At 48.5% G+C, this 25,900-nt stretch overlaps 2 protein-coding genes across 11 annotated transcripts in view; both read left to right on the forward strand.

Moving 5' to 3' along the window:
- TMEM248 (transmembrane protein 248) overlaps window positions 1–15,548 on the forward strand; it is an 18,087-nt gene extending 2,539 nt beyond the window's left edge. Inside the window, exons 1-8 of one of the 10 annotated variants that reach the window (XM_040650382.2) lie at window positions 564–764; window positions 5,317–5,478; window positions 7,885–8,059; window positions 8,711–8,996; window positions 10,336–10,486; window positions 11,271–11,454; window positions 11,917–12,060; window positions 12,808–15,548. In XM_040650382.2, the coding sequence (XP_040506316.1) occupies window positions 7,901–8,059; window positions 8,711–8,996; window positions 10,336–10,486; window positions 11,271–11,454; window positions 11,917–12,060; window positions 12,808–12,828 (945 nt within the window). In that variant the 5' untranslated portion in view covers window positions 564–764; window positions 5,317–5,478; window positions 7,885–7,900 and the 3' untranslated portion in view covers window positions 12,829–15,548. Of the gene's footprint in view, window positions 1–385; window positions 531–563; window positions 1,250–1,394; window positions 4,590–5,316; window positions 5,479–6,079; window positions 6,221–7,884; window positions 8,060–8,710; window positions 8,997–10,335; window positions 10,487–11,270; window positions 11,455–11,916; window positions 12,061–12,807 lie in introns of those variants that run through there. The other 9 variants (XM_046902605.1, XM_025142137.3, XM_046902609.1 and 6 more) reach the window with 9 other exon arrangements.
- Window positions 15,549–18,871: 3,323 nt separating this feature from the next.
- The window catches only part of LRRC75A (leucine rich repeat containing 75A), a 59,190-nt gene continuing 52,161 nt past the window's right edge, over window positions 18,872–25,900 (forward strand). The window contains exon 1 of the mRNA XM_415798.7: window positions 18,872–18,937. The gene's annotated coding sequence lies outside the window, so the exon portion shown is untranslated. The remainder of the gene's footprint in view (window positions 18,938–25,900) is intronic.

Below are 25,900 nucleotides of genomic sequence, written 5' to 3' on the forward strand. Positions count from 1 at the left end.
GGGTCAGGGCGGGTATTGGGAACGATTTCACCTCCAAAGAGCGGTGCTGTGGTGGCAGAGCCGCACAGGGAAGGGGGGGGGGTCACCATCCCTGGAGGTGTTCCAGAGCCGTGGGGATGTGGCACTGAGGGCAGCGGGTATGGTGGGGTTGGGTGAGCGCTACGGCCGTGCCGCCCTTCGGGCACCCAACGACAGCGGCAGTCGGTGGCGGTGACCTCATAACCAATGGCCCATTTATCCGGCTGATTTTTGAACACGCTGCGCAAACCCTCGCTCAGGGCTGCAGGGAGGCCGGGCGGGCCTTAAGGGGAGGAGAACGGGGGAGAAGATCCGGACTACAGGAGAGGCCTGTGGGGGAGGTGGGGAGCTGAGCTCCGCCCGCCTCACAGCGCTGCGAGCCGCCGAGCGCCACGCCGGGCCCTGTGCGGTGGCTCCGCCCGCGCTGAGGCTGAGGGCCGGGCCGGGCCGCGCGCAGCCGCCGCCGCCACAATTTTGTCCGCCCCGCGTTGCCGTCGTTGGGGCTGCCCGAGGTGAGAGGTGACGGCTGCGTCCCCGGAAGCGGCGGCGGCAGAGGGAGGAGGAGGCGGAGGAGGCGGGTGTCCGGGCCGCGGCGACGGACGGGAGCGGTCCTCCCCGCCCCGCAGCCCCCCGGCAGGGCAGGGCAGGAGGATGCTGCAGAGCCCGGCCCGCCGCCCCTGAACCCCGCCGCCGCCTCCGGGCCTCCACCCGCCCGGCCCGGCGGCATCTTCCCCCTCCGGGCGCCGGTAAGGCGGGCACGGGCTGGGATGGGACGGGCCGGGGGGGGTCCTGCAGGCCGTGGGCTCGCTGCGGGCCTTCCTACGGGACACTGTGGATATTTCCGTCTCCGAGCAGCGATCCTTATGTTATTTTGTCTTTTTTTTTCCTTTATATTTTTTTCCTATTTCCTCATCGCTTTCTCCTTTTGCTTTAACCTCCATCTGAAGGCGTTATCCCGTTTTAAAAAGAACATTTCCCGTGTGGTACGGCCGCTGGGTGTCCGAAGTTCGGACTGAGTGGTGCATCCTAAGCACGGAGCTGTGCGCACCATGGGAACGCTTCACCCCGACAAGGGAACGGGCAGAGCCCAGGGCTCCCTGCCTCCCCTTCCCTCTCCCCTTTGCACTTCAAGGCTCTGCCTTCCTCAGGAGATGCCCTGAAGTTACCTCTGCCCCCGTTATCTGTTTTCCTCTGCCCACATTTCACTCTGCGAGACAGCCCGTGGCTCTGGGTATGAATCCCTAAGTGCTGCTTTCTGCAGCCTCGTTGAACTGTAGGGAAGTTTTATGATGCGTAGCGTGTCCTGAAATGCGAATGCTGTTCAAGTCTGCCTTTCCCGGTCAGTCATTAACTCGGTTTTATAAATGTTGGTGTCTGAGTAAACGGGTGTTGGATGTGCCGGTGCCAGGCTGGGAGTGTGGGGTGGCTGTGGGCTCACCCTGTGCCACACACCCACTGCAGCACCTGCACAATGGGGGACGGCACTGCCAGAGATAAGAGTGGAGGTAAGAGTGGAGATAAGAGAATCGTGAGTCCTGTCCAGAAACTGAGTGCTCTCTGACCCCTCATTCACTCCCCCCAAAGAGGATTAAGGCCTCTGCAGCTCTATTGCTTCCCATGATTCGAGGAGTGGCTCTGCACAGAGGAATGTGATTCTTTTCCACTTGAGAGACAAGAATTGAAACACCATCTGACGGTGTGGGATTGGAGGGTGTGGGATTGGCTCTGCGCCATCCGAGGTGGGGAGCAGGGCAGCAACTGCGTGACCAGGTGTCCTTCATGTGGGCATGGGCTGGGACTGCATATCCCCAGGGCAGAGCTCATACCTGGGAGTGCAGCTCCCTTCCCCAAGGAGCACTGCCTGCCAGTTTAACTCCTTTTAGACGCGCTCCTGTTTCACCACGTGAGCCCCAAAGGAAGCGTTAATGCGAACCCTCTGTTTGTTGCTTTTCCCGGATCTCTCCATGCCTCTATTGGGAGTTTTACTTTTGGGGAATAAAACCACTTCCCATATGTCAGAAGTCCCCACTTTTGTGTGCAGAAAGCTGAGCCCTGGCTGACAGGCTTTGTTGGTTATCCATCTGTAGAACAGCAGCTGTATTCAGGCTAGTTTGGGTTAAGCAAATTGCAGTTATGCTTCTTTGGGCCAGGTGTGGATACCGAAACAACATTACTAACCCAGCTTTGATTTGATATTGCTATCAGCTGTTGCCTACTTGTCTCAGTCCTTTTTGCCATATTTGCACTCCTTTCCCTCGCTGTGACTGCTTGCTCTGCTCCTGCCCCTCTCTGCAGTCAGTGTTACCCTCTGTCCACATGCAGAGCTCTGCTTTGCCATTTATTTCCACTGACACCATTTCCTCAGTTGTCATTCTTGGGATTCAGGCTGCATACCTGTCTGCTCTCTGTCTCCTTACAGTTCTCATTACAAACTGTCTGAAGAAGCTTTTTTGGGGGGGCATTCTTACTGTAGAATTTCATATCTCATTCCTTAATGTGTAGCCTTAACGAAGTCAACCATTAACCTGCATACACGGGTTGCTAAACCAGTGTGTATTAAAATGTCACTGAGATTTTCATCGCTTCCTGTGCAGAGCCTTTCTGTGAACTGTGGGTTTTTTGGCTGCCGTCGGTACGGTACACAATTTGCTTTCTAATGGAAATTTATAACAACTGCTTCTACTGAGCAGATCCTATACAAATGAATTGCCTTTTGCTTTCCACTCCCAGGCTGTCATACGTAGGAGCTGGGCTGATGGTTGGACTAGATGATCTTATTGCTCTTTCCAACCTCAATGATTCTGTGGTATATAATTTGTAACATATAAATTGTAGATGGAAGGACTTTGAAGCTCTATGCTATTTTATGTTATCCTGCTGTTACGCCGCAGTCTGTGTGATCCAGACTGTAAGTCACGCTGTAAGTCATCGCTTTGGCTTCTAACAGTTGGAAGGTTTTAGAGATGCTCAAGCCAGAACTCTTGCATATGAAAACACACTCTTCCCGTCGCTCAGATCGTTGGCAGACAGGGCTGTGTTCTGCACTTTGGCAGCAAAATGGCTGTTTTCAGGCAGAAGTTGGGTTTACTTTTTATTTTACAGCTGTTTGGATGAGTACAAGTTTGTAGAGAGACGTTCCTGTTTGTTTTTTAACCCCTCTGCCTTTATTCTGTTTTCTGCCTTTGACAGAAGTTACGTACAGGAACTTGGGCTTATGAAATGCAGTATTCATTTGAGCCTTCAGACTGACTGTAACGATGACCAGATCGCTTCCCTTCTCTGCCTTTGCTTTAGGGGTGGAGCTGAGATGTTTGCTGGTTCTGTAGCCTTTGAGGATGTTGAAATCTGTAATTACGCTTCAAAACACGTTTCAAGAGGTTTGGAAAACACACTTGGTGTAAAGCATGAAGGGTTTGGATCTGTTGAGTCCTAGGGCTCTCACACTTCTGTTAATAATCTGCTTGTGGAACGACCCCATTACCACAGTAATATCAGCAAATAATCTCCTTTTCAGCAATAATGCTCTCCTGGTCACTCAGCATCGCGCAGCATCCTTGGTCTGTGCTCCTCGGTTGGCCATTTCCATGGCAGTGTTGTGTGCTTCCTCCTTCCTGGGAAAGCGTTCCTTTATCAGGAAAGATGTTTATGGGATGGAATAGGTCTGAGAACGAGCAGAGGTTGCCATGAGCCTGCTGGGCTCAGGGTTGTTGTGCTTACAGTGGTGGAAGGATACCAGGGGATGTGATCTCCTATCCTCGGTAAGCCTGCCTTGCTGCTAGTCTTCACCTTGCTGTAGGGTCATACAGTTGTTTGAGTTGGAAAGGGCCCTTAATGGCCATCTAATCCAACTCCCAGAGAAGACCAATGGCGTTTCCTCTGAGGCTGAAGGATGGAAGGAGGGGAGGAGAATCAGCCATTGGGGAGAGCACTGTGTTCAGGTGGGTTCCTCAGTCCCAAGGCAGAGATGTCAGCAGGCTGAGCAGTTTCACCCCACGCTGTCTCCATATGGTTCCTAAAAGGTGAACTGAAGAACCTCCTTTATTTTATTCTTCCATAGTCATCAGTATGGAAAACGACGATGGGTTGGAGGTTGGACTTGATGGTCTTAGTGGTCTTTTCCAGCCTTAATGGTTGTATGAAGAGTAAGTCTTCCTATGTCATAAGTGGGAAAGCTCTCTTTTTTTTTCTCCCATCTTCGTGTTTTCCGCTAAAGGATGGAAGTGTTTTGATAGAAAAAAAGAAAGTATTTCTCTCACGACTTTCGGTGTTTTAGGTGCTAAACATTCCTTTTAGTTTGAAGAGAAAGAAGCCAAATTAAATCCCAGATGGTTTTGGTGCCCGCTGCTGTTTACTCTTCTGAAACGAGTGGTGCTTTGGTTTGAGATCAGCACTGTGCCTTTGTTTGTGTGCCACTCGTGGGCGGTCACAGCTCGGCTGAGTTGTCCTGGAGGGTTTTCCCGGCACAGAACATCACTTTGGATCAGGGTGGTGAACCCTGAGGTGACCCATCTCCGAGCACTCAGAGCGGTGCTGGTGGTGGTGCGTCTTGGAGAACGTAACTGATCATAAAGGTGAGCTGCAGAGTGAGGGTGATGTGCTTTAAAGTGCAGAGATGGGCAGGCGTGGAACACATCGATGGGGAAATATCTTGAAGGAAATGAGTTGATTCGAAGCTGCCCGTACAAAAGGTGTTAGGCAACACCGTGACAGGAGGCATGAAGAAGTTATGTCATATGTTTACTTTCATCACTTTGAAATTCATCATTTGTTTTTTCCTTTTGGCAGCGGCAGTTTTGGTCCCAATGCCCACATTCTTCGTGAGGTTCTGTTGTCTCTATGAGTTGGGCTCCTTTTGAGATGAAGCCCCAAAAAGTGATTTTTTTTCCCTCCTGCTGTGATTGACTTCATCCACTTGTTGGTCTTTGCGACAGACATCAGGATTTCCCTTATTTCTAAACTGCTCCTGAAAAACTCACGCATCTATTTCAGCCATCACCTTTTCTCCATACCCTTTTAAATACAAACCAGGAGCGATTGCTTGTGCTGCTTTCCTGAGGCTGCTGTGTCACCCCCTGAGCTACCCTGGTGGGAAAGTGCCCTAAACTGCAGAACCAGAGGGAGAGCAGCCGGCAGCAGTGCTTCAGGCCTCTCTCAATTACTTATTCATCCAGCCGAAAGTGAAATGCGATCTGGTTTCCCTGACCTGCCGGGAGGTAATGGCATTCGGTTTCTTTTCTTAACTGTGTGAAAGAGAAATGCGAGTTTCAGTGGGATCCTTCGGGTTATTCATTTACACAGGGGAAGCTGTGAGCTCCGAGGAGAGGCGCAGTCGCGCTGCGTTCCTAACCAGGCTCAGCACAGGGGAGCAGTGTCAGTGTATGGACCATTACCCGAACCCGGAGCTGCTGTGGGAGAAAACATTTTGGCTTCTCTGCCCTGATCTCTTGCACCAATTCATTGGTAATTAATGCTATTCAAGCATTATTTTCTTAAAAATCACTTCCTGGGGCAGCACCATGGTGGTGCTGCTCATAATTCTGCTCTGCACGAGCTGTGGCCAATTGCTGTTTCTGTGGCAGCTCGGGTATTAAAATCCACCCTTGTTCCCTTTTCTCTCCTAAGGCACATTACAGTTCAGCTTACAGCTTTTTCTAATTGCTTGCAAAGCTGCTGACTTGTGGGAGAACATTAAGCACCCGGCACTGGAAAGCTGGTGATCTCTTACATAAAAATATTAGCCCTGATATTTTTGTGTGCGTGCTTTTCAGCACATCGGCTTTTATGGCTGAGTTTAGACCCTCTGGTAAAACAAGAACCCTAATGGAACTGTTGGAAGCCCCTTTAAGAGGGGATCACAGCACTGTGTGTGCTCTGGGTGACGTTCGGCTTTGATTAAGGGCTGTAATAAAGCTTGCATCTGTGTTGTTATTTTCCCAAGGAAATCTGGGAGGGAGCACTGAATACAAGCCTGCTTTTGGTTCGTCTGATCTATTTCCATCTCGCTGTGCTTTTAGATGGGGTGCTGGGGGGGTTTAACCAGGGCTGCTGTAGGAGATGGGCTGCCAGCAGGAGGGTGGGAGGCAGGACATGCTGAGCAGCCCCAGCATGGGTCCTCCCAGCAGCAGCACTCCCTGCCCCTCTGCCACCTCCAAGGCTTCTCTGGTGGAGCCGCTGCTGTTCCTGGATGAGGACAGCAGTCCTGGTAAGGCGAATGCTTGTCATCACCTCTCACCTTCCCTTCTTTCCCTTCTTCTCTCTTCTTTTTCTGCACCGTGCAAGACACGCTGTTTGTGTGATGGGGTGCTTGCAGCATCCTGTCCTTCATGCTCCCAGCTTTCCTGGGCTTTGCAGAGGGGCTGAAAATCAGTCGATGGTGTGAAAAATAAACCCAGGCTGTGACCTTGTGCTGTGCAGCGAGCCCTGCTTCCCTGTTTCAGCAGTGCGTGGGGAGCAGACAGGGAAGGCTCTGTGCTGTGTTACAGCTTGGGGCTACCCCGCAGACCTCATGATCTGTGGAGCAATGGTGCAGGTTTAGTCCATGTTTGTGCTGTCAGAAATAAACAGCAGAAAGTTGCAGTTGTTGTACGTGGTGGGATCTGAAGAAACTTTGGAAGCTCGTCCTTTTCCTGCTCTTGCTTTCTTTTGGCTCCCTGTGTCAGAGCACAGATCTCACTCTCCCTCCTCCAAACCTGTCCCCCTGCATACTTCCACTGGTCAGGCTCCAGCTGGGCTGGAAGTGACACGTGCTTCTGATAAGAGTCAATGAGAACCATACAGACCTGCAGGCAGCAGTCCCCAGCTTAATTAAAGGTTATCAGATCTGTGCGAATGCTCAAACGTTAACCACTTCAGTGCTGAATTCTTCAGACACTCATCTCAAAGCCTGCCTTTTCCTGGGACTTTTTGGGGCAGGCAGTGTGTAAGTAGGAATAGCCACCTTCCTGTTGATTTACTTGGGGTTAGAGCCTTTGTAAGCCATGCTGTCAGACAACAGTAAGAGGTTTGCTTCAGCTTTCCTCCTTGCAGCTGTGGAGGTAGTGCTGCAGGGCTGCCCCCAATGCTTGAACATTTGATGTAGGAAAGCTGACACAGATTTAACGCAGCCTACAAATCAAACTCTGCAAATGGGGAAAAAATAATCCGGGAGGTGAATCAGACAAAATAGTGCATTTTGGACAGAAGTAATGATTCGGTACATTTCCTCAGCATATTTGGAGTCCTCTCCTTGTTCACAGACCCTAGCAGAAGTTCCCTAGCTGTGTGAATCAGAGCCATACTCTTCTCCCCATCAGTGCTGCTGTTGGGTGTTTCTGACAGCAGGATTCCTGATGCAGAAGCCTAAAATACCCCCGGGCTGCTTCTCAATCCCATTTTGAAGGTCATGTCCTTTAGGGAGAGGGGGAAAGAGAGGTGTTTTGAGGCTTCAGCTTGGACTTGAAGAGCAGTTGAAGCAGAGGTGTGCCAAGTATGATCTGTGGGCTGCATTACGACCTGCATTTGAGGAATCTCAATATTACTGGGATATATCGCAGTATGTTCTGCATGGGTAAGTGGGGCAGTGGCTAGTTTCATTGCTCATCACCACTATCTGTGCTGGAAGTTGTCCTCATTTCTTAAAATCTGTTCCCAGGGAGCAGAGAATGTGAGGTTGAATGGATTTTGATTCATGTGAATGTGTGTTGATTTGTTTTATCTGAGACACACCGGGTCCGTGTTCAGTGACCGGTAGTAGAGTGATAGCAGTTAATCTCGTTTTTAGTATACAATTTCATGCTTTTATTGCCCAACTTCTGTCTTTCCTATTCGACCACCCCACCCCGTAGCACGCACAGCCCAGTCACTCTTCTGATGTTCTTTCTTTTTCAGGTGAACAATCAGAATAATGGTCAACATAAACCTGTTGGAGAACCTGAAGGTTTACATCAGCAGCCGACCTCCACTCGTGGTCTTTATGATCAGCGTAAGCGCTATGGCCATAGCTTTTCTGACACTGGGTTATTTCTTTAAAATCAAGGAGATCAAGTCACCAGAGATGACAGAGGTACGGTACAAAAAGCTCCCGAGTGGAAACACTGATTGTAAAACATCCCCAACGCTCACGAGTTCTACTTTCACCCCCTCAGGAGCCCTTTTATGGAAGCACAGTGTTATGGGAGGTTGTCTTTGCACTCCCTGCTTGTTTTACTAGGAAAGTGACATTGGTGTGAATGTGTGAATAGTTTTAGTTTCAGGGTGAGGCTGAACCATCTGACGTGGATCTTCCTCAGAGTGACCAGGAGCCTTTCTTTTCCTTAATCCCTTATGTCAGCTAGTTTGTTTGTGAAACTTCTGATCTTATCTAGCACCGCTGTTCCGTAATGAAGAAAGCCTTGTTGGAAAGTGCTCATACTTTGAGCATGGTGAGGATGGACCAAGCCAGTACATTCTTTTTGGAGTTTAAAGGGGGATGTTCCTCTGCTGAGCCAAGCAGCAGTCAGGCAGTGGTTGGGATTGAACACCAAAGTTCATAAACAACTTGCCCGTTGTTGAGATGGCCACGGAGGTGTTTGTGCTCGCTTCCTCAGCTGTGTAATTCACATTGGGTGGCTTGGAACTTCAGCTAGGTGGTACATAGCAAGGTCTGTGCTGCTGCAGGAGGGGCAGCCAGTGGTTAGCTTGCTGACCTGGGCTAAATCTTTGCATTTGTTTTAAGGACTGGAATACTTTCCTCCTGAGATTCAATGATTTGGACTTCTGTATATCTGAGAATGAAACCCTGAAGCATCTCATCAATGACACCACGACTCCAGAAAGTACGGTGACCAGCGGGCAGGCGAGATCTTCCACACAGTCCCCACAGACTCTGGAGGACTCCGGTCCCATCAACATCTCCGTTACAATCACTTTGACACTGGACCCACTCAGACCATTTGGCGGATATTCCCGCAACATCACACATCTAAGTTCAACCATTTTTGGACACCAGATTGGACTCTCAGGTATGCAAGACTTGGCTTTTATGAGTTTGAATGATACCCTAAACACTCTCCAGTGTCATAAATCAGAATCATTAAGGTTGAAAAGACCGCTAAGATTATCTAGGCCAACCATTGATTGCTTAGTCCAACCATCAGCTTTAGCTTTGAAAATGTGTCTTTAGCTTCAGAAATGTGTGTTATCAGATATATTGTGAGTGGAGTCCTATGCAGAGCCCTTTACTTGTTTGCTAGAGAAACTTTTCCCTGCATTCAGAATGGGAAAGAATCTTCAGATTAACCAGGATGAGGTTTTGCAGCGTGAAGCGACAAACTTAATGACAATGGAAGGTTATTTTTAAGCCAAAAAGTTCTAAGCAACAAAACCTTCAACAAGTGACTCTTTGGAGAGTTGTGCCTTGATACAGCTTCAAATGTGTGTCACATTTCAAAGGCATTAATGGTGTGTGCTTCAGCGATCGAGTAGTGAATCTTCTAAGAAATACAGAGTATATCTAAAGTGTGTACAGCATTTTAATATTGCAGACAGCAACAAATGCTTAACATCTCTGTGGTGTGAAGACCTCTTATGTGGCTGCTCTGACAGGAGATTACACTGTTAGGAAGAGAACCTCAGTGAATGCAAGCTTTTAGCCAAGGTTGCATTTCATACTCATGTCAGAAGGTGTCTTCTGCCACAGAGATCTGCAAAGAAACATTAGCCATAGCTGTAAATCTATGCTCCTGTATTGTGCATTATTATTTTGTTACTGCTCTAAGAGCTATCAGATGCAAGTTCCATTTCAAGTAGCCTGGATTTTTTTCCCTATGAAAATGAATGTATCCACATGGAGCACAGTACTCAATATGTAGTCCAGTGTCTGTTAGCACCTTTTCAGAAATGTGAACTTGTGAAAAAGCAAATGTCCAACAAAGTCTAAAGCAGGAGAAAGATGATATGTTGTTTAACTTTCTACTGCAGCTCTCTGAATGTGTATGAATTCACTTCCAAGTAGTGAGGTTTTCATTTCTGAGAGGAGCCTGATGCCCTCACTTCTTCTGGGAGCAGGAGAGATTAGATAGGCCAGCAGCTGTTGGCTTTTGTTGCTGTTGTTGGGTTGCTTTTGTTGGTTTGCTTAGCAGTACCTTTGTTTGGAGGGGCTTTGTTTGGTTTTGTTTATTTGGTTTTATTTGGCTTTAAATGTTCTCTTTGCTTTCCAAGATGCCGGGTGACTTCAAAGGTATAGACTCAGGCTAAGGTTGCCTCCTTAATCAGTTGCATGCTGTCCTTATCCTAGTGATTGTTGCTCAGATACTTTTGTGATTGAAAACCAGCTTTCTTCCTCTCCTCTCTTTCTCAAAGGCAGAGAATCCCACGAAGAGATAAACATTACCTTCACACTGCCGGCTGCCTGGAATTCAGACGACTGTGTTCTTCATGGTCACTGCGAGCAGGTTGTGTTCACAACCTGCATGACTGTGACAGCAGCCAGCAATGTATTCCCTGTCACAGTGTAAGTGGATTTTAAACACTTTCATAGACTGGTTGCTGGTAGATTAACTCCTCGGCAGCTTCTGTGAGGCTGGCACATCCTGATGGATGATGTTGTGACTGTGCAAATGGTGTGCTTGCTTTCCTTCCCCCGTCGGAAGAACCCTGTCTCAAGTCTGGAGGGTTTTGCTGTCTTTTAGCATTGCTAGACTTTTCAGAGGGTGTTTTGACCTCAGGCATACCTGCCTTTCAGCATGCAACCTGTGATTTAAACTTTAGTAGGAACAACAGAATCAATGAAATTTAAGATATCCTATAATGCAGTTTCACTGCCTGGTATGAGAGCTAAGGCTTGACTTGGAGGTTCTTATCCTCTTCCCTGCTGAGAGATCAGCAGAAGCTGAATGTTGCTTTGCTGCCAAACCCACTAAGCACAGCTCTTTCATCAGGATCATTTCCCTTTGTCTCCTCTGAGCCCCTGACACTATGCAGTGTACTCAGCAAGACCATCAGACAGGTTCTCTTGACTGTATGAAGCCATATGAAAGCCAGTGTTGTTCTAATTAAGCTGCGGGGTGTTGGCTTACTGCCACAACATGCAGTTAAGTTCTAATGTCAGGATAGTAATCCTATGGCTTTATAAACTCTTTTGGCTAACCTTTCTTTTTTTGCTGTTTTGGAAGATCCAGAATAAAACTGTGTTTTATGCAGCTGTGAAGACTTAAGCCAGACACTGTTTTGTAAGTTAGCCTTTCTGAATGTAGAGAATGGCAATTAGCGTGCTAATTATTTCTGTTTTTCTGCAGTCAGCCACCACATTGTGTTCCTGAAACATACAGCAATGCCACGCTTTGGTACAAGATCTTTACCACAGCAAGGGACTCTAATACCAAGTATGCACAGGATTATAACCCCTTCTGGTGTTACAAAGGAGCAATTGGAAAAGTGTATCATGCTTTAAATCCCAAACTAACCGTTATAGTTCCAGATGTAAGTGCCACAACATTTCTCTATCTTATGTTGAACAAATGCTTAGCTGTAGTTTAAGTGAATGTGATTCTGTTCATGTCCTAAAATAGTCAGATGTAGTGGTGGTTTACTGTGTAATGCAGGGGCTGAGACAGTTAGGTGTGCTTTACCTGTGGTGGGTGTGATGCTCTTTGTGTTATCTCCGTGGCCCTTACAATGTGTAATAACCAGCTTTTATGTTTTGAAGTCCTTTGGCAAAAAGCACTGCTGGTGTATGGGAAGAGATCTCTAGGACAGACTTTTAACATGAGGAGCATTTTGGCTCTTTCTGTGCCACAATCGGTTTCATTACAATGCCAGCCTTGTATAGGGGGGAAAGCTGATTCATGAAGTAATTTCTGTGCTGATCTGGTAATTATTGCTTTAATAGAAAGTGTCAACTACTGGTGCATTGTCAGTGAATGGTTTTAATTCCCTATGCAGGATGATCGCTCTCTAATAAACCTACATCTCATGCATACCAGTTACTTTCTTTTTGTGATGGTGATTACAATGTTCTGCTATGCAGTTATTAAAGGCAGACCAAGCAAACTGAGGCAAAGCAATACAGAATTCTGCTCTGAAAAGGTGAGTTTGTGTAATAACAAAGTACTGACTCTGATAACATAAATCCTCCTTTTGTATGTGCTGCAGACTGCTGGTTCTTATCTCTTGAAATGTAGATTTAATTCCTTTTCAGAGAGACACGAGTTTTGCATCGTGGGCAGTAAGGAAGGGTGCTGCAAAATACAGATGTGTCCTGTGTAGATCCTCAGGTAGATTTCTCTCCTGCACAGGTGGATTAGTGCAGTTCAGTCAGTGCCATAATACGACTCTGCTGCCCCACTTCTGGTGTTACTCTCATTATTTTGTATGTAGCACTGAATAGATTGCACTGAACGGGTTTATCTTTCACCACAACTGACTGAAAGCTTTGAATAAAATATGCTACATAATTGTAGTGGCTGCTAATCAGAATTAAAGCAATCACAAAGGTACTGAAACAGTCCTTGTTCAGTACTGCATTGGAGAGCTGCACGTTGCTTGCAGGATTAAATATGAACATGTTTATTGTAAAGTAGGAAGTGAATGCTGACTCCTTTTGATCTTAATGACGTTTTATAGTGTAAGCAGTTTTGTTCTGTATTGTTTTCAAACAGATTATGTGAAGTACAAAACACGTTCAGACTGACTTTGATCCTTTCCAAGTTAGACTTTCAGGGTTCTTTGAAAAGCTGGAGGGCAGATGTGCCAGCTGTGTGGAGATAAGCAATGTCACTGTTACCAGACTAAGAATGTGACTTTAACAGAATGTTTTCTTTTTCTCTTGTTTAGGTTGCTTTGTCAGAAGCATAATCCATCCTCTCACCTTACTGAGAATGACTGAGAACCGTAATCATTGCCTGCTGAACCCAGAATGGGTCTTAACACTCTGTGAATACATTATCTTGCAATGTTGGTTTATTCCAACCAAAGACATTTCAAGTGCCTGTAATTGATTTGTACATATTTATAGAAGTATATTCAGAATAGGTCAGATGATGCACTTGTTCCGCATTGTAGTGCGGCCAGAAGCGTTCAGTCTTTACCTGTGGACATAGCTGAATGTTCGTGTAGATATGTTTAGTGACATGGCTACATATAGTCAGAGCAAGATATTTTTGTCTAGCTGCATCTGGGCAGGTTAAGATGCCTTTGCAAATGTCTCAAACCAACAAATCTTTGTTATTTGCCCAATGATATGTACAGTGTGTTTGAAACGGTATGCACCTTTGATATAATACTGCATTTCCAGAGCCACCAATCTACTACATGAGTTCAATGTGTGTTTGTGTGGCCTGATACCTTCTTCCATTTGCTCCTTGCTTGCAAGAAAAGATATCAACAGTTTTAGGTTTTTTGTTTTTTTTTTTTTTTTTTTTTGAAAAAAGAGATACATATACACATTTTAATAGTGCTGTATTTAGGACAGACTTGTGCTTTTATTCATAGTAAAAACTTAAGAAGTGAAGTCCCGTTTTAAAATCTTTCTTATTGAAAACTACGTTTGATTCTTCTTGTTATTTTTTTAGTTCCATTTGGCCCGCTGAATGCCAAAGGGTCAGCACTGAGACTGCCTGGGAAGCTTTCTGCTTGGCCTCCCATCCGCAGCCCTCAAACCCGGAACGTGCATCTGTGCTGCAGAGCAGCTCTCTGTCAGCCTTCCTTCTAGAAAGTGACACTTGGTGAGAAGATGCATTGTGCTGCCGGGGCTCTGCACAGCCTCAGGCAAGTGCAAATAATGAAAGGAAAGGAAATCCTGTCCTCTGTTACAAAGCCTCACTCTGGGGCTCTCCATCCATCTCTGAAGGGCAGCGGAAAATGACACTTTTATTAGCTTAGGCCAATCTCCATTTAATGCTGTCCACTCAGGGGAAGATGACAAGGAGGGAACTAGGGCTGTCGTGATCAAGGTCAAAGAAACCACACAGTACAACTCATACTGTTCTCTGTGTCCATTCTTCAATCAGAGGAGCTTCATTATGTGTATTTTTCCCTTTTCCATTCTGGCTTTTGCTGTTTATTTCCCTCCTGTTATTCAGTAACCTCATTAATTTTCAGGAGTTGTGGTTTTCCTGCAGACATTTCCACCACTGCTTTTAAAATCTCACTGGTTGCCTTAATTGACCTTTCAGCTTCACTTTGTAGTATATGTCTGCTATGATACACTTATGGGTTTTTTTCTCTCTCTCTCCCTTTGGTAAATTTCACTCTGAACTACACAAAGCAACACGACTCGGGTCACAATCTGACAGTCTCCATTGTGCTGGCATAAGACTCTTAGTTTATTACCAATAGACACTATCGTGAATGGTACCCTGCTGGTCTGTGGGCCTGTATATGTAGGACTTCAGCATTCAGTAAGTTTGCTTCAAATGCTCTGAAGAGCATTCAAGGGTCACACTTTTGGATCAGAACGTTTCCATTCCAGAATTCAGTTACTTAAGCAGTGGTAATGCATTTTTTTTTCCTCCAGTGATGTTAAAGCAAAGCTCAAGAGATGGCCCAGTTTGAAGTCTAGGGATAAAACAAAGCTTCCAGTTTTCTCCTGATGCTGCTAGGGGCTAATATTGCTTCATTGGCATGGCTCAGCAAGGTAAAACAGCTTTGCATGGAAATTGTCTGAGCTGTTCTTGATCCATGCAAACCACCTTCTGCTTTAGTGCTGGCTGTGAGAGTTGCCTATGAGGGTGGTTTGATCTGGGGACCAAAGGCAGGAAGAGGAAAGTGATTGGGGTGGTGCTGCAGGTTCTAGAAACACCTGGAGAACACTGATAGTGGCTCCTTTAAAAAAGCATACCCACCTCCTTCCAGCAGACTAAAAATACACCTCCAGGTGTCCCATTTACAGATTGGTCTGTTGGGGAAGAACGTGTGTGTGTGTGTATATATATTAATCTGGTTTTGCTATTTGGTAATGAGAGGAGCCTGCTTTGTGGTTCATCACCCACTGTATGGAAATAGAGAGAAACACTGAGATTGTGACCAACGAAAGCAAAAGGGAAAATGTTAGCTGGTTTTTTTTTGGCCTTAGTTTTCCCTTTGCCCCACTATTGCAGCGGGGAGGAAGGAGTCCATCAGGTTGGGTTGCTGCAATGCTGAGGAATATCAGATCGTTCCTAGGCACGATGTAAAGCAAGTTAAATGCAGCCAAACAGAAAAACAAAAACTTAATGTTAGAGTTCAGATCATATTGATCTTTCCTTTTTTTTTTTTGTTGTTGTTGTTTTCTTTTGCTTTTGAACTATGACTTGAATCAGTTTTGATTCTATTTGTACGTGTTTTTCTTGTTCTTAGAAAGCTGCCGTTTTTCTTTTGCGTTTTTCTTTGGCATTACATAGAAAATCTGAGCCTTGGTTTTCAACCCTCTGCAGGTGGTCGTAGGGTTAAGATGGCTTTTTGTTTTGTTCTTACATTTCACTTGTCTTGTTGCATGACGGTTCATAGCTGATTTGGAAATGACATTTCTCTCCTAGGTTAATTTTGTGTTTGTATGATGTGCATATTGCTTTGCAGAATAAAAACGATGAAGTTTACTCTGCTGTCTTTCTTTCTCCTCTCCAGTTGCTATGGAGGTTTCATAAACCATTTACATTACAGAGACCCTTGGAAGGGGAATTGGTAGTGAAGTTTGTGATAGGTTGGAATTCCAAACGTTGCTGTACTTACAGGGCATGCAGAATTGATGTGGAGTTTTTTATGTATTGTGGGGCAGGGAATGTAATGCTGTATGGCTGCTATAATGGAGAATTTACGACCTGCTTATCTCTCCTGTTGCTTTCTTTGAGCTCTGGTTGTCATTTGGTCCCTCTTACCAGTCGCAGGTACATAAAGCTTGCTTTATTGCTACAATGCAGGTCTCTGTGCTGAATACATAGGTGGAGTGAACGATGCCTGTCCTTCATGTCATCGGTGTTCTTCAGGTTTAGCAGCAAAATGCTCAGCAGGTTGGTTTCTCACTGCAGTGAGGTCCTCTGAAAGGAACCTAAGACAGAAATGAACAGTTGTTTGCTCTGCTCTCAGCTTCCTGCTGGCCTTGGTGGTTATCAGGCCCTCCTTCCCAGCCTCCTTGCTGCAGGTGCTGTTACCCAGCTGAACCCAAACCAGTTCCAGAGCATTCCTCAGTGCCTGCAGGTGGTTTGGGATCGTTAAAGGGCATCTGTGGATGGCTGTTGAAATCGAGACAATAGAACTCGTTAAATTCCAGCTCCAGTTACTGTGCAGCTGGAATGAGCTGCACCTGTGTGCTTGCAGTGCTACAGAGCAGGAAAGACGTACTTGGGGTTGTCCTGCAAAGCTTGTTACAAGCTGGGCACCCCGTGTTTGGCAGACACAAGGCAGCCTGTCTTGCCTCTCTGGAGGATGTGGTTCGAAGCCCTCACGCAGTGTTCTGACTCTGGGTGTTTCCAGATGGGGCCTATTCAAATCCTGTGACAAATGGGAGCATTGTTTAAAAGCAAAGCTGTAAAGTTGTTGTAGAGTTTTTGCTGGGGAGGGAAACTCTGAGAATCAATAAGTGGGGGGGAGGGAAGTGAATTTAAGAGAACAGCTGTGCCAAATCCCTTTGGTCTGGCTCTAGGAAGTCTGGCTAGTTCTGAAATGCCTGCCCAGTGTTAGCATTAATGCTCTGTTAGCATGCTCTCTGAGTTCGTCCATCACTGAGTTAGCAAAGCGACCTTCTTGGCCTCTGCTGCACTCAGCCTGTCAGCAGTGAGGAAAGGAGACACCAGGACATGTCTGTGCTTGTTTCCAGTTCAACACACCCTCCTTCATAACTCACACAGCCTCCGTTTGGGAAATGCACATTTATGTTCATCAAGCTCTGTAGATATGTAACTTCCTTGAAGAGAATCCTGTTTCTAGAACTATTACTGCATAGCATTACGCGTGAGTAAACTTGCAAGGAGGATCAGTGGTGAATTCCCATTGGGGAGAACAATAAATGGAGACAGCCAAGGTCGGGCTGACCGGGCTGTGAGCACTGATGGAGCTGTGGGTGTCCCCGTGCATTGCAGGCAGTGGGACCAGATGGCCTTTGGGGGTCCCTTCCAACTCCAACCCTTCTATGATTTAAACCTTTGTCTTTTTTAGAGCAGAGGCCGTCAGGGATACCTGGCAAACCCCTTACAAAGGGAAAGTCTTGCTGTCATTATAGTGCCAACACATTAAGCTGAGTTCTTTCAGGGCCCCCTCCTGGCTCCTCGTAGCACCAGCAGCCCGAGGGATGTTTTATGCAGGCAGTGCAATGGGAGAAAACCCGGCTGCTGGGCTGATGTGCACCAGGACATTTCCCAGAGCTGGAAGATTGGGCTCAGGAGTACCATCTTATGGCACGGATGGCGTTTCTTTATTCAGATGTTTTCTGCCAGATATTTTGCTGTTACGTGGAAGCATTGCTGCAAATGAGGAGCAGCAGCTGCCTTCTTGCAGCAGCTCCTTCGTCCTGCAAGCAGATTTCTGTCACTGCCTTTTTGAGAGAGAGTTTCAAGGAAACCCTGAGCTCAGGAGTTAAGGCGAATAAGCACGCTGGCAGCTGCTGAAACGTAGGTTGTGAGTTTCTCTCTGCCATCCAGCCTTAATCAAAATGCTGCTTGTGAAGGACTGCCCGGTGGAAGGAGAGATCTGTAGCCAGAAGCAGAAAGCCACACGTGTGCCTTTAACCATTTAGCTCAATGACTTCAAAACCTGATATTTGAGCTCACCAACGTCCTCCTGGATGATCCCTGAGGATTCGTGTGGACAAAGGTTTCTCTGTGGCCTCTGCTTGACTTGAGCAGCCTTTCTATCAGCCTTTGCCAAGTGCTCAGGTGTGGGGCACTGACCTTGAGATGCCCAGCAGTGCTGTGCTGAAAACAGTTCAGCTAAATAAATGGCAGGGATGCTGAGAAGCAGGGTGCAGAGTTGCTGGGTTTGGATCTTTGTGCATTGCTGTCCATCAGCACTCTTGATGCCTTTTTTGCATCTCTAGGTGACACGGGCAACTTGCTTTGTGTTTCTGGGTCTTGCTTTTCTCCTTGGTAAAGGGCTTTTGGAGTGCTGTGACCTTGGTGGAGGTTTCCTGACCTGCAGGCCTTCCCAGCAGAATCAATATTCCCTATTCATCCTTCAAAGATGTCTCTTTACAGCGCATTCAAACTTGGGGACCTGAGCATAGACCTCCTTACCTTATCTCTATCCTTTGCTCCATGCACTGTGATTCGTGCACCTTAATGAGACAAGTAGCAATGTAAGATGTCACCTGTAGCTCCGTGCACATAAGAACAGGCAAATCCATGGACCTTCTGTAGACCTTACAAAGGTATTTTCCCAATGCACTGCGTTGATTGGCAGAGATCTGAGTAATGACCTCCAATGTAGAACAAAAGGGGCTTTGCAGGGAAGAGGTTCGCAGTGTCCTTTCTATGCTCTGCACAAACCACGCCATGGAGGTGCTCAGTCTGCTCCTACCGTGCAACAGTAGGCAAGGTGATAGAGTGCACAACGTGGATAGAACCCATGAGATCCTTCCTCCCCATTGACCCCAGAGCCCAAAATGATTGCCTAGCTGTCCTAAGTGGGTAAGGAGAGTGATTTTGTGACCTACAGACAGGGATGTGGCCACACGGAGCTCATCCAGCGGCTCACTGTGGCTCAACACCCAACGGGAGGATTTTCATCCCAGAGCTGAATTCTGTTTTCTTCTGTTTCTCACCTTTTGCCGAGCAGCTGAGGTTGCCGGCCGGGCCCGGGGGGGTGGGTTGAACCGTCAGTTCAGGTTGAGGCTGATCACCTCTTATTGCTGCTCAGCTGCCTGGGGGAGGTGGTGATTGCGCTGCGGGCACCTGAGGCTTTAATAGGGGGGAGAGGCGGGCTGGGCAGTGAGTTGGTGTGGGTGCAGTGCGAGAAGTGCTTGGGAGGAGAGCTCGAGCTGCCGGATTCCTGCCAGGTACGTCCCGTTAAGTGGTGGTTGTGGTGTGCCGGGCGGTGGGAATGTCCTCGTTTGGATGCTTGTATGGGGTGGCAAAGCGGCTTCTGTAGGCTGAGAGCTCGGCTTTAAAGCAGCCGGGACTGCCTGAGCACTTATCTTTGAGCCTGAAAGCTCGCGTGCGTTGGTTAAGGCGTGGGGAGGGAGGGATCGGCTCGGAGGGGACGCTTTGCGAGGCGATCCCCAGTGAGGCCGGGCTCAGAGGGCAAAAGCCTGGCAACGGGGCGGGGGAAATGAGTTAATTTAGATGCCCGTAGCTCCTGCAAGGAGCCTTTTTGGGGTCGCGGGACGAGCTGCCAACCGCCCGCGGGGGCGCGGTGAGCTCCGGCCCGGCCCTGCACTGCCCAAAGCCGCCAGCAGGGGGCGGCAGAGCCCGGCATGGAGCCGCGGGGCAACCCGGGGGAGGGGCGAAGCCACCCGCGCGGCGGGGCTGTGCTCGAGCCGAGAGAGGCGATGCTCGCGGCTGTGCCCGGGGTTGGGGGGGGGCCCTCGGGTGACCCCACCTCTCCCCCCGGGTGTCCGCGTGCTCCAGTTTGGCACAGAGCCTTCCTGACCCCAAAGGGATGCTGGGGCATCCCTGGAGTTGGTGCTGGCTAACGAGCGTGGGGTCAGCCACGTTCAGAACTGATACAGGAGGAGGGAGGCGTTCCAGGAACAGGGCTCAACCCTTTGCTAGCAGCAACAAGTTAATGCCTCTCGACCAAGGCCCGGCCCCTGTGCATAACTGCCCTGAAAGCAGCAGGAATTGGGTCCCTAATTTAGTGTACTCACTCGAGGATTTGAGCTTTTCCCCATCTCCTGTCAGATGTAAAGTCAGATCTCTGTGTTTTCTCGTCTCCTTTCTCCCCCCGCTTTGCATCTTGCTTGGATGCGCATACGGCTTCCGCTGGCTGTTAGCAGGACAGCAAAGCGAGTGAGGCAAACCCTGGCACGCTGTGCTACGCTCCGGGAGCACAGCCGGCTTGGAATTATTTATGCTGTTTTATTGTGCATGAACGAAGTGGTTTGTAGGAACACGGGAAGCCTTCGTCGCTGGAGATGTCCCAGCAGTGCCCGTGGTGGCTGTGTGCTCCTACAAGGTGTGGTGCTGTGTGCTCATACAAGGTGTGGTGCTGTGTGCTCATACAAGGTGTGGTGCTCCCCGGTGTGGTCTGGAGGGACACAGATGGGTTCTGTTTGAAACGGTTTTGCAGCAGAAAAGCTCTGCCCGCCAGGTGGTTGCCCACACACCGTTGTGAATGCCTGCAGTGCAAAGCCCTGGCGTGAGAGGTGGCCATCATCATCTCCAATCCTGGGTGCAGCTGGAGGCCAGCAGGGGCCCTGCCGTTGATTAGAGCAGGCAGAAAGCTGCTGTGTTTGAGCACAGTGAGTGCAAGGAGTCCCCCCCAGTGTTTGGGGCTGTTTGAAGCCCAGCGCTGCTCGGGTTCACTGCCCCTCCTTGCTGGGGTAGCACAGTATGTCGGTGCAGGCCGTGATCCCCCGGCACAGCTGCCCTGAGAAGGTCAAAGTATTTAAAAGAAGCTTTTCCCTGTTGCTGAGTTATCGGGATCTGAGCAGATCTGCTGCAAATTGAGTGGCTGAGTGTGAACAATGAGTAATACAACCTTGAGTCGATGCGCCAGCTGCTGCAGCATCAGGATTTCCCCTCGAGTCATTGGTGTCATTGTAGCAGTGGGTAGAGCTAAATTTGGGCTTAAACTCGCTGTGGCCTGATAACAAATCTGGGTTTCCACAACGTGATGTGGTGGAGCTCCCAGAAGACAGAGTTCCATACACGGGGCTTCTCCCATAACTGGGCTCTCCGCTGAACTCCTGCAGACTCCAGCTCCCATCTGGTGCTGTGCTGATCTGACTGCCTACAGGGATCTCTGAACTGTGCCGGCTTAGAGCTGAGTGGTCTTTGTTGATGTGCAGGGAGCGTCAGCCTTCGTTCTTGATGTGAATCTGGGGGTAGCACGACACGTCTGCTCTTTCTGGCCAAGTTTCCTGAGAGCAGTTTGCAGGCGCCCCCCTGGAAGCGTGATGTCCCTGAGAGCTGCTGCATCACACAATCATTCGGGTTGGAAAAGAGCTCTCAGCTCCCCACATCCAACCCCAGCCCACCCCACCGTGCCCACTGACCTCATCCCTCACTGCCACATCTCCATGGTTCTTAACACCTCCAGGGCTGGGGATCCCACTGCCTCCCTGGGCAGCTGTGCCAATGCATTCCTAATATCCAATCCATGCTGGGACAGCCTGTGAGGAGCTCAGCATCCTGCTGGGTGGGGTCTGCCTGTCTGGGGGCTTCCTGGTGATGCTGGCTGCTTCCAGCTTCTCCCAGCAGGATTTCATGTGACGCACGGCTTTGCCCATAAGTGCAACGAGGATTGCAAAACCAGAGGGTCCCTTGTTGCCAAAAGTTTTTGCGAAACACTCCTCCGTGGGGCTCCCTGTGCTGGAGAGAGGGTGCTTTGTTCATTGTTCTGTCGGTCCAAAATAGGTCACTTCCAACCACAAGCATGTGGGGGTTTTGTTATTGCAGAAAGCTGCTGAAGTGAGCGCAACCTTCAACGTGCCTGGGAGGAATCCCATTCCTGGAAGTGGGAAGATCTCCATTAAACTGACTGCCAGTCCATCACGTCACCCAGGCTTCTCCATTAGGGGCGTGCTGAGCGTGAGCGTAGATCGCTGCTCCTTCTGGCAAGGAAACTGTTTGTTTCTGCTTATTAGTTTGTCTTAACCTTCTGGGAGGAGATGCCAAGGATACGGTGGGCGAAATTTGATTTCTCATGCTTCCAGAGGTGCTGAAACCAGAGGGTGAATCACCACTGCCCGTGGGGAGGCACGCTGTGTGGTACCAGCACGGTGTCTGAATGGGGCCATTCTAGAGACTGACACAAAGGAAAAGCAAAGACGTTGATTTATTTACTACCAAAGCCCCCCAGCAGTGGTAGAAAGAGCATCTAAGCTCTGCAGTGTCTTTGGGTTGGCTCAGGGTATGCGTTTGGGGCCTTTTGCCTTCCTTATGCAGGAGCGTTGCTAACAGGGAGGGCTGCTGGCAGCACTGCTTTGGCTTTCTTTTCTTGCTTGCTTCTGGAACCTTTTCTTTCGGTCTGTCATAGTTTTGACAAATGCTGGTGCAGGATGCCCTGCTGCGATGCACAGCCCAACTGAGGTGATTCCCAAACTGCTTTGCCACGCTCTCCCTCACCCACTGCAACAGCTGGCTGTGACTGTGCTTCAAAGCAGGCAGCAACAAAGAAAAAAGGGGGAAAAAAGCCAACTGTGGGGCCTCTCACCTTGCACAAACCTCGTTCTTGATTGCTTGGTGCTGAGGGATGGCAGTTTGTGTGCGTTTCTATTAAAATTCATGGCACACAATGGAAACCGTGGTGAGACTAACTGCTGTTCATGAAGAATTTAAGGCTGCTGTTGCTGGTTGGGAAATGCCTTGCTAGGGATGCATCGAGAGAAGGCAGTTCTGAATAAGCACTGCTGTATCTCTGCAGTTGGGGGTTGGTAATAAAGGAATCGGCTCTGCAGTTCTTGGCAAGGATGTGAGCTCAGGTAGGGGGGTGAGGCTGATGGAGATGCTGAGCTCGGCTATTGGAGCTCCTGCTCTGGTCTGCCTCATGCTTCGAGTCCAAAATGGGGATAAACCCCTCTGCCCTATGGTTGAGAAGAGAGGAGGAGCCCCTGCTGGGGACAGGGTGGATAAAGGCAGTGAGGAGCAGTGTTGGTGTGAGGCTCTGTGGTTGTTTCGTGGCGGCTGCACGTCTCTCTGCATCAGTTTTGGGTAAATGAGTGCTTATAAGTTGGAAGGGTTCCCTGGGGGTGTCAAGGTTAATGCAATTCCCTTGGCTGGCCGAGAAGAAAGGTGGGGTCTGATGTACCCCGTGTGCTGTGGGTGAAGGCTGTTGGTGCTCTCTGCACTGTAGTTTGAATCCCAAATAAGGCACTTCCAAACCTTCTCTGTGGGTGCAGCTGGAATTCAAAGCACTCCCGGATTATTTCTGCACCAAAGGTTTTAGCAAGAGGAAGAACGGCAGCATCCAGCTTTGATTTGATCTCTTTCTTCTCGTGCCTTTTGAATCACGCCCATAACTCTCCCTCCCTCCTTAGTACCCATCCTTCCATTCATCACTTATCTGCAGGCAGCCAGCCTCACTGCTGTGCTTGCATCAGGGATGTGGCTGGTTGTGATGATTGGTGCCTTGATAGTGAGGACCAGAAGGTGCCTGGAAGTGGAGCTTTCTGATTCTTTCATGGGTTTTTCCTTCTATTTATGGCCAGGGCGATCCTGCACAACAGCAGGGGGAAGCCTGGTGTGGCTGTGGGTTGGCATTCCAATGCCTGATGTGCCCTTCTCATAATGTGGCCGAGCACAGATCTTTTTTCTGAAGGTTTTGTATGGAAATCTGGCCTCTTTTCCTTCCTCAATGCTTTAATTGCTTTCAGTGTGATGCAAAGAAACCCAAAGCTTTCCCCCATGGGTTTGTGTTAGAATGTGGGAATGAGGATATCTTGCACACCTGTGCCCCAAAATGTCCACACACGTCAACACACGTTGGCAAAAGAGTTATTCTGGGGCTCTGAGCTCTGCTCGGGGTCACCTGAAATTCCTTTGAAGAGCTTTGCCCCTATTCTGGTCAGCATAGGCTACCCCAGGCCACCTATTGATCTGCTCCCTCTTACAGGGGAGCAATGCTGGGGATATTTGGTGCAAGGCCTGAGGCTGTTGGGTCTTGGGATGTCTCATCTCATCCCCCGAATAGCAGTTTCCCCCTGGCTCTCCAAGATATAACGACCTCATCTTCTTACTGAGGGAAGTAAGCTCTTTGCTGAAGATGCAAGGGCTTTGGATTAGGGCTGAGAAGACTAAGTAGGGAAGAGGCCTTTGTGTTTGGTCAGCCCTGCTGCCATCTGGTGCTCAGTGGAGCTGTGTTCTCATGTCTCCTTACCAGGACTTCTGGGCGCTCTGCGTTTTTATTTGCAGCTCATCTGCACAGCTAATCTTGTCTTTCTAAAATGGCTGTGAAGCGAAGTTCAGAGGCTAAAGAGCCCAAATCCCCTAGGAAAGGGATGTGAGATGGGTACCCAGCTTTTGGTCTTCCAATTCCCAGCCCTAAACTTTCACTGTTTAGGGCCATATGACCTGCGAGCTGCTTCCCTGCCATTCCTTCCCTTTGGAATTCCCACACCGTTGGTATATAGTGAGCATGTGATGGCATCTTCCTTTAACGAGCCCATTTTCTGTCTGTGCTGTATTATTTAGACATCCCAGGGAATATTTTAAGCTGTTGCTTCCCTTCTTACCTTCCTGGGAAGGTAATGTTTTATGCCAAAGACTTTACTGGCACGCTGGTGGATCAGCAGCTACTGGCCCTGCATTGAGCTGGCGATTGGGCATGGGACTCTTGGCTTCATCGTTGGGTTGGAAATGGGAAAACCCTCAATCCTACCAAAAGTTCTCACTCTCTGATGGGGCAGGGAGGGAGAAGGGAAGCGCTGGTCAGAGCAGGTTCGTTGGGAAGGCTGAAATCAGAGCGGCGTTCATTGGGCACCGGAGTGGTGGAGAGCACTGGATGGGCATGTGGTGGTGTTGCAAATACAAGCATAACCACCTGTGGATTTGGTCTTGTAAGGCCTCTGGGTGCTTTGCTGCAGTGGGAGGGAGTGCAGCAAGCTCTGGTGCTCAGAGTGCTCTGCAAATCCCACCTGGAGCCCTGCTGTGTTGTCTGCCAGGAGCACAGCGTGGATGCATCTCTGGATCAGGTCAGCCTGACTTGCAGGGCTGTGTTCTACCGAAGTGACCCCAAAGCATTTGATTATTTCAATGAAATGAAATTGAATTTCGCTGCTGATGCGTTGCCTGATGCAAGCTGTTGTTTATTCCCGGGGGAGGAAGGCATAAGGAGATGTATTATTAAAGGGAAGCACGGCATCGTGTCAATGGCAGCTGACTTGCTTTGAGTTGCTTTGTCACAGGGAGCCAATAAGAATAACAGCGTTTCCAAAATCAGAAAGCTTTCCTTGCTAAACTTTGATTTATAGCTGTTTTTGAAATAGCAACTTTTCACTCTAGGCTGGAAAAAACACACAGTGGTTTCAGCCTCGCTCTGGCCAGGAAATTTTGGATTCAGGTCAGTTCTACACCACGCTTGAGAGATTTGAACTGCAAACACAAAAAGCTTCACCCGTTCCTGCTCAGGAGGTGGATCTCCTGTGGTCCATGGGCACAGGAGGTGTCCAGATTGGATCTGAGCTTTGCTTTTTGAGCTTTGGGACCTTGGTACAGCCCACACCAGGGGTCTTATTGCTGCCCGAAAATGCTGTTCCAGGCTCTTCTGTAAGCAGAATGGTGTGTGTGTATAGACAGATATACATATAAATATATATAATAGCTCTAACAAAGTTAAAATGAGGAGGGTCAAGCTTGTATTTTGCAGTTGACCCAAGGCTGTGCTGTTGTGTTGTGCAGCATGGATTTTGCTGCTCATAACTGTGAGTTTAAGCCTAAATTTTCTGTTGTCTCAAATGCTCTGAAAATAGTTTTTCATCCCAGATAAAGCCCCTGATGGCAGCACAGCTTACCAGAGACACGGACAGTCAATGGGTGCGCACGTTCCAAATGGGAGATGGAAATTATGGGGATTTATTTATTCCCCACCCTTCCCATCTGCACTCATTTTCCTTTCAGGCACCGTTGATAAACAGGTAACCGAGCCTAGAGCTTGTGAATCATTATTATTTTAATCGTGGAGAGCTGCAAATTCCCAGCCTTTGTGGGATGTGACCTTCGGGCTGTAACCTTGCCCATCCCCAAGCCTTCTCCCCAAGCTTGCCCAACCCCTGCCCCACGCCAAGCCAGGAGTCTGCTCTCTGTGTGAGAGCACTTAAGCAGCTTTGCACAAATAGGATTTGCATCAGTTTGTTTCTGAC

Source organism: Gallus gallus, chromosome 19 (genome assembly GCF_016699485.2).
Source record: "Gallus gallus isolate bGalGal1 chromosome 19, bGalGal1.mat.broiler.GRCg7b, whole genome shotgun sequence".
Lineage (NCBI taxonomy): Eukaryota > Metazoa > Chordata > Aves > Galliformes > Phasianidae > Gallus > Gallus gallus.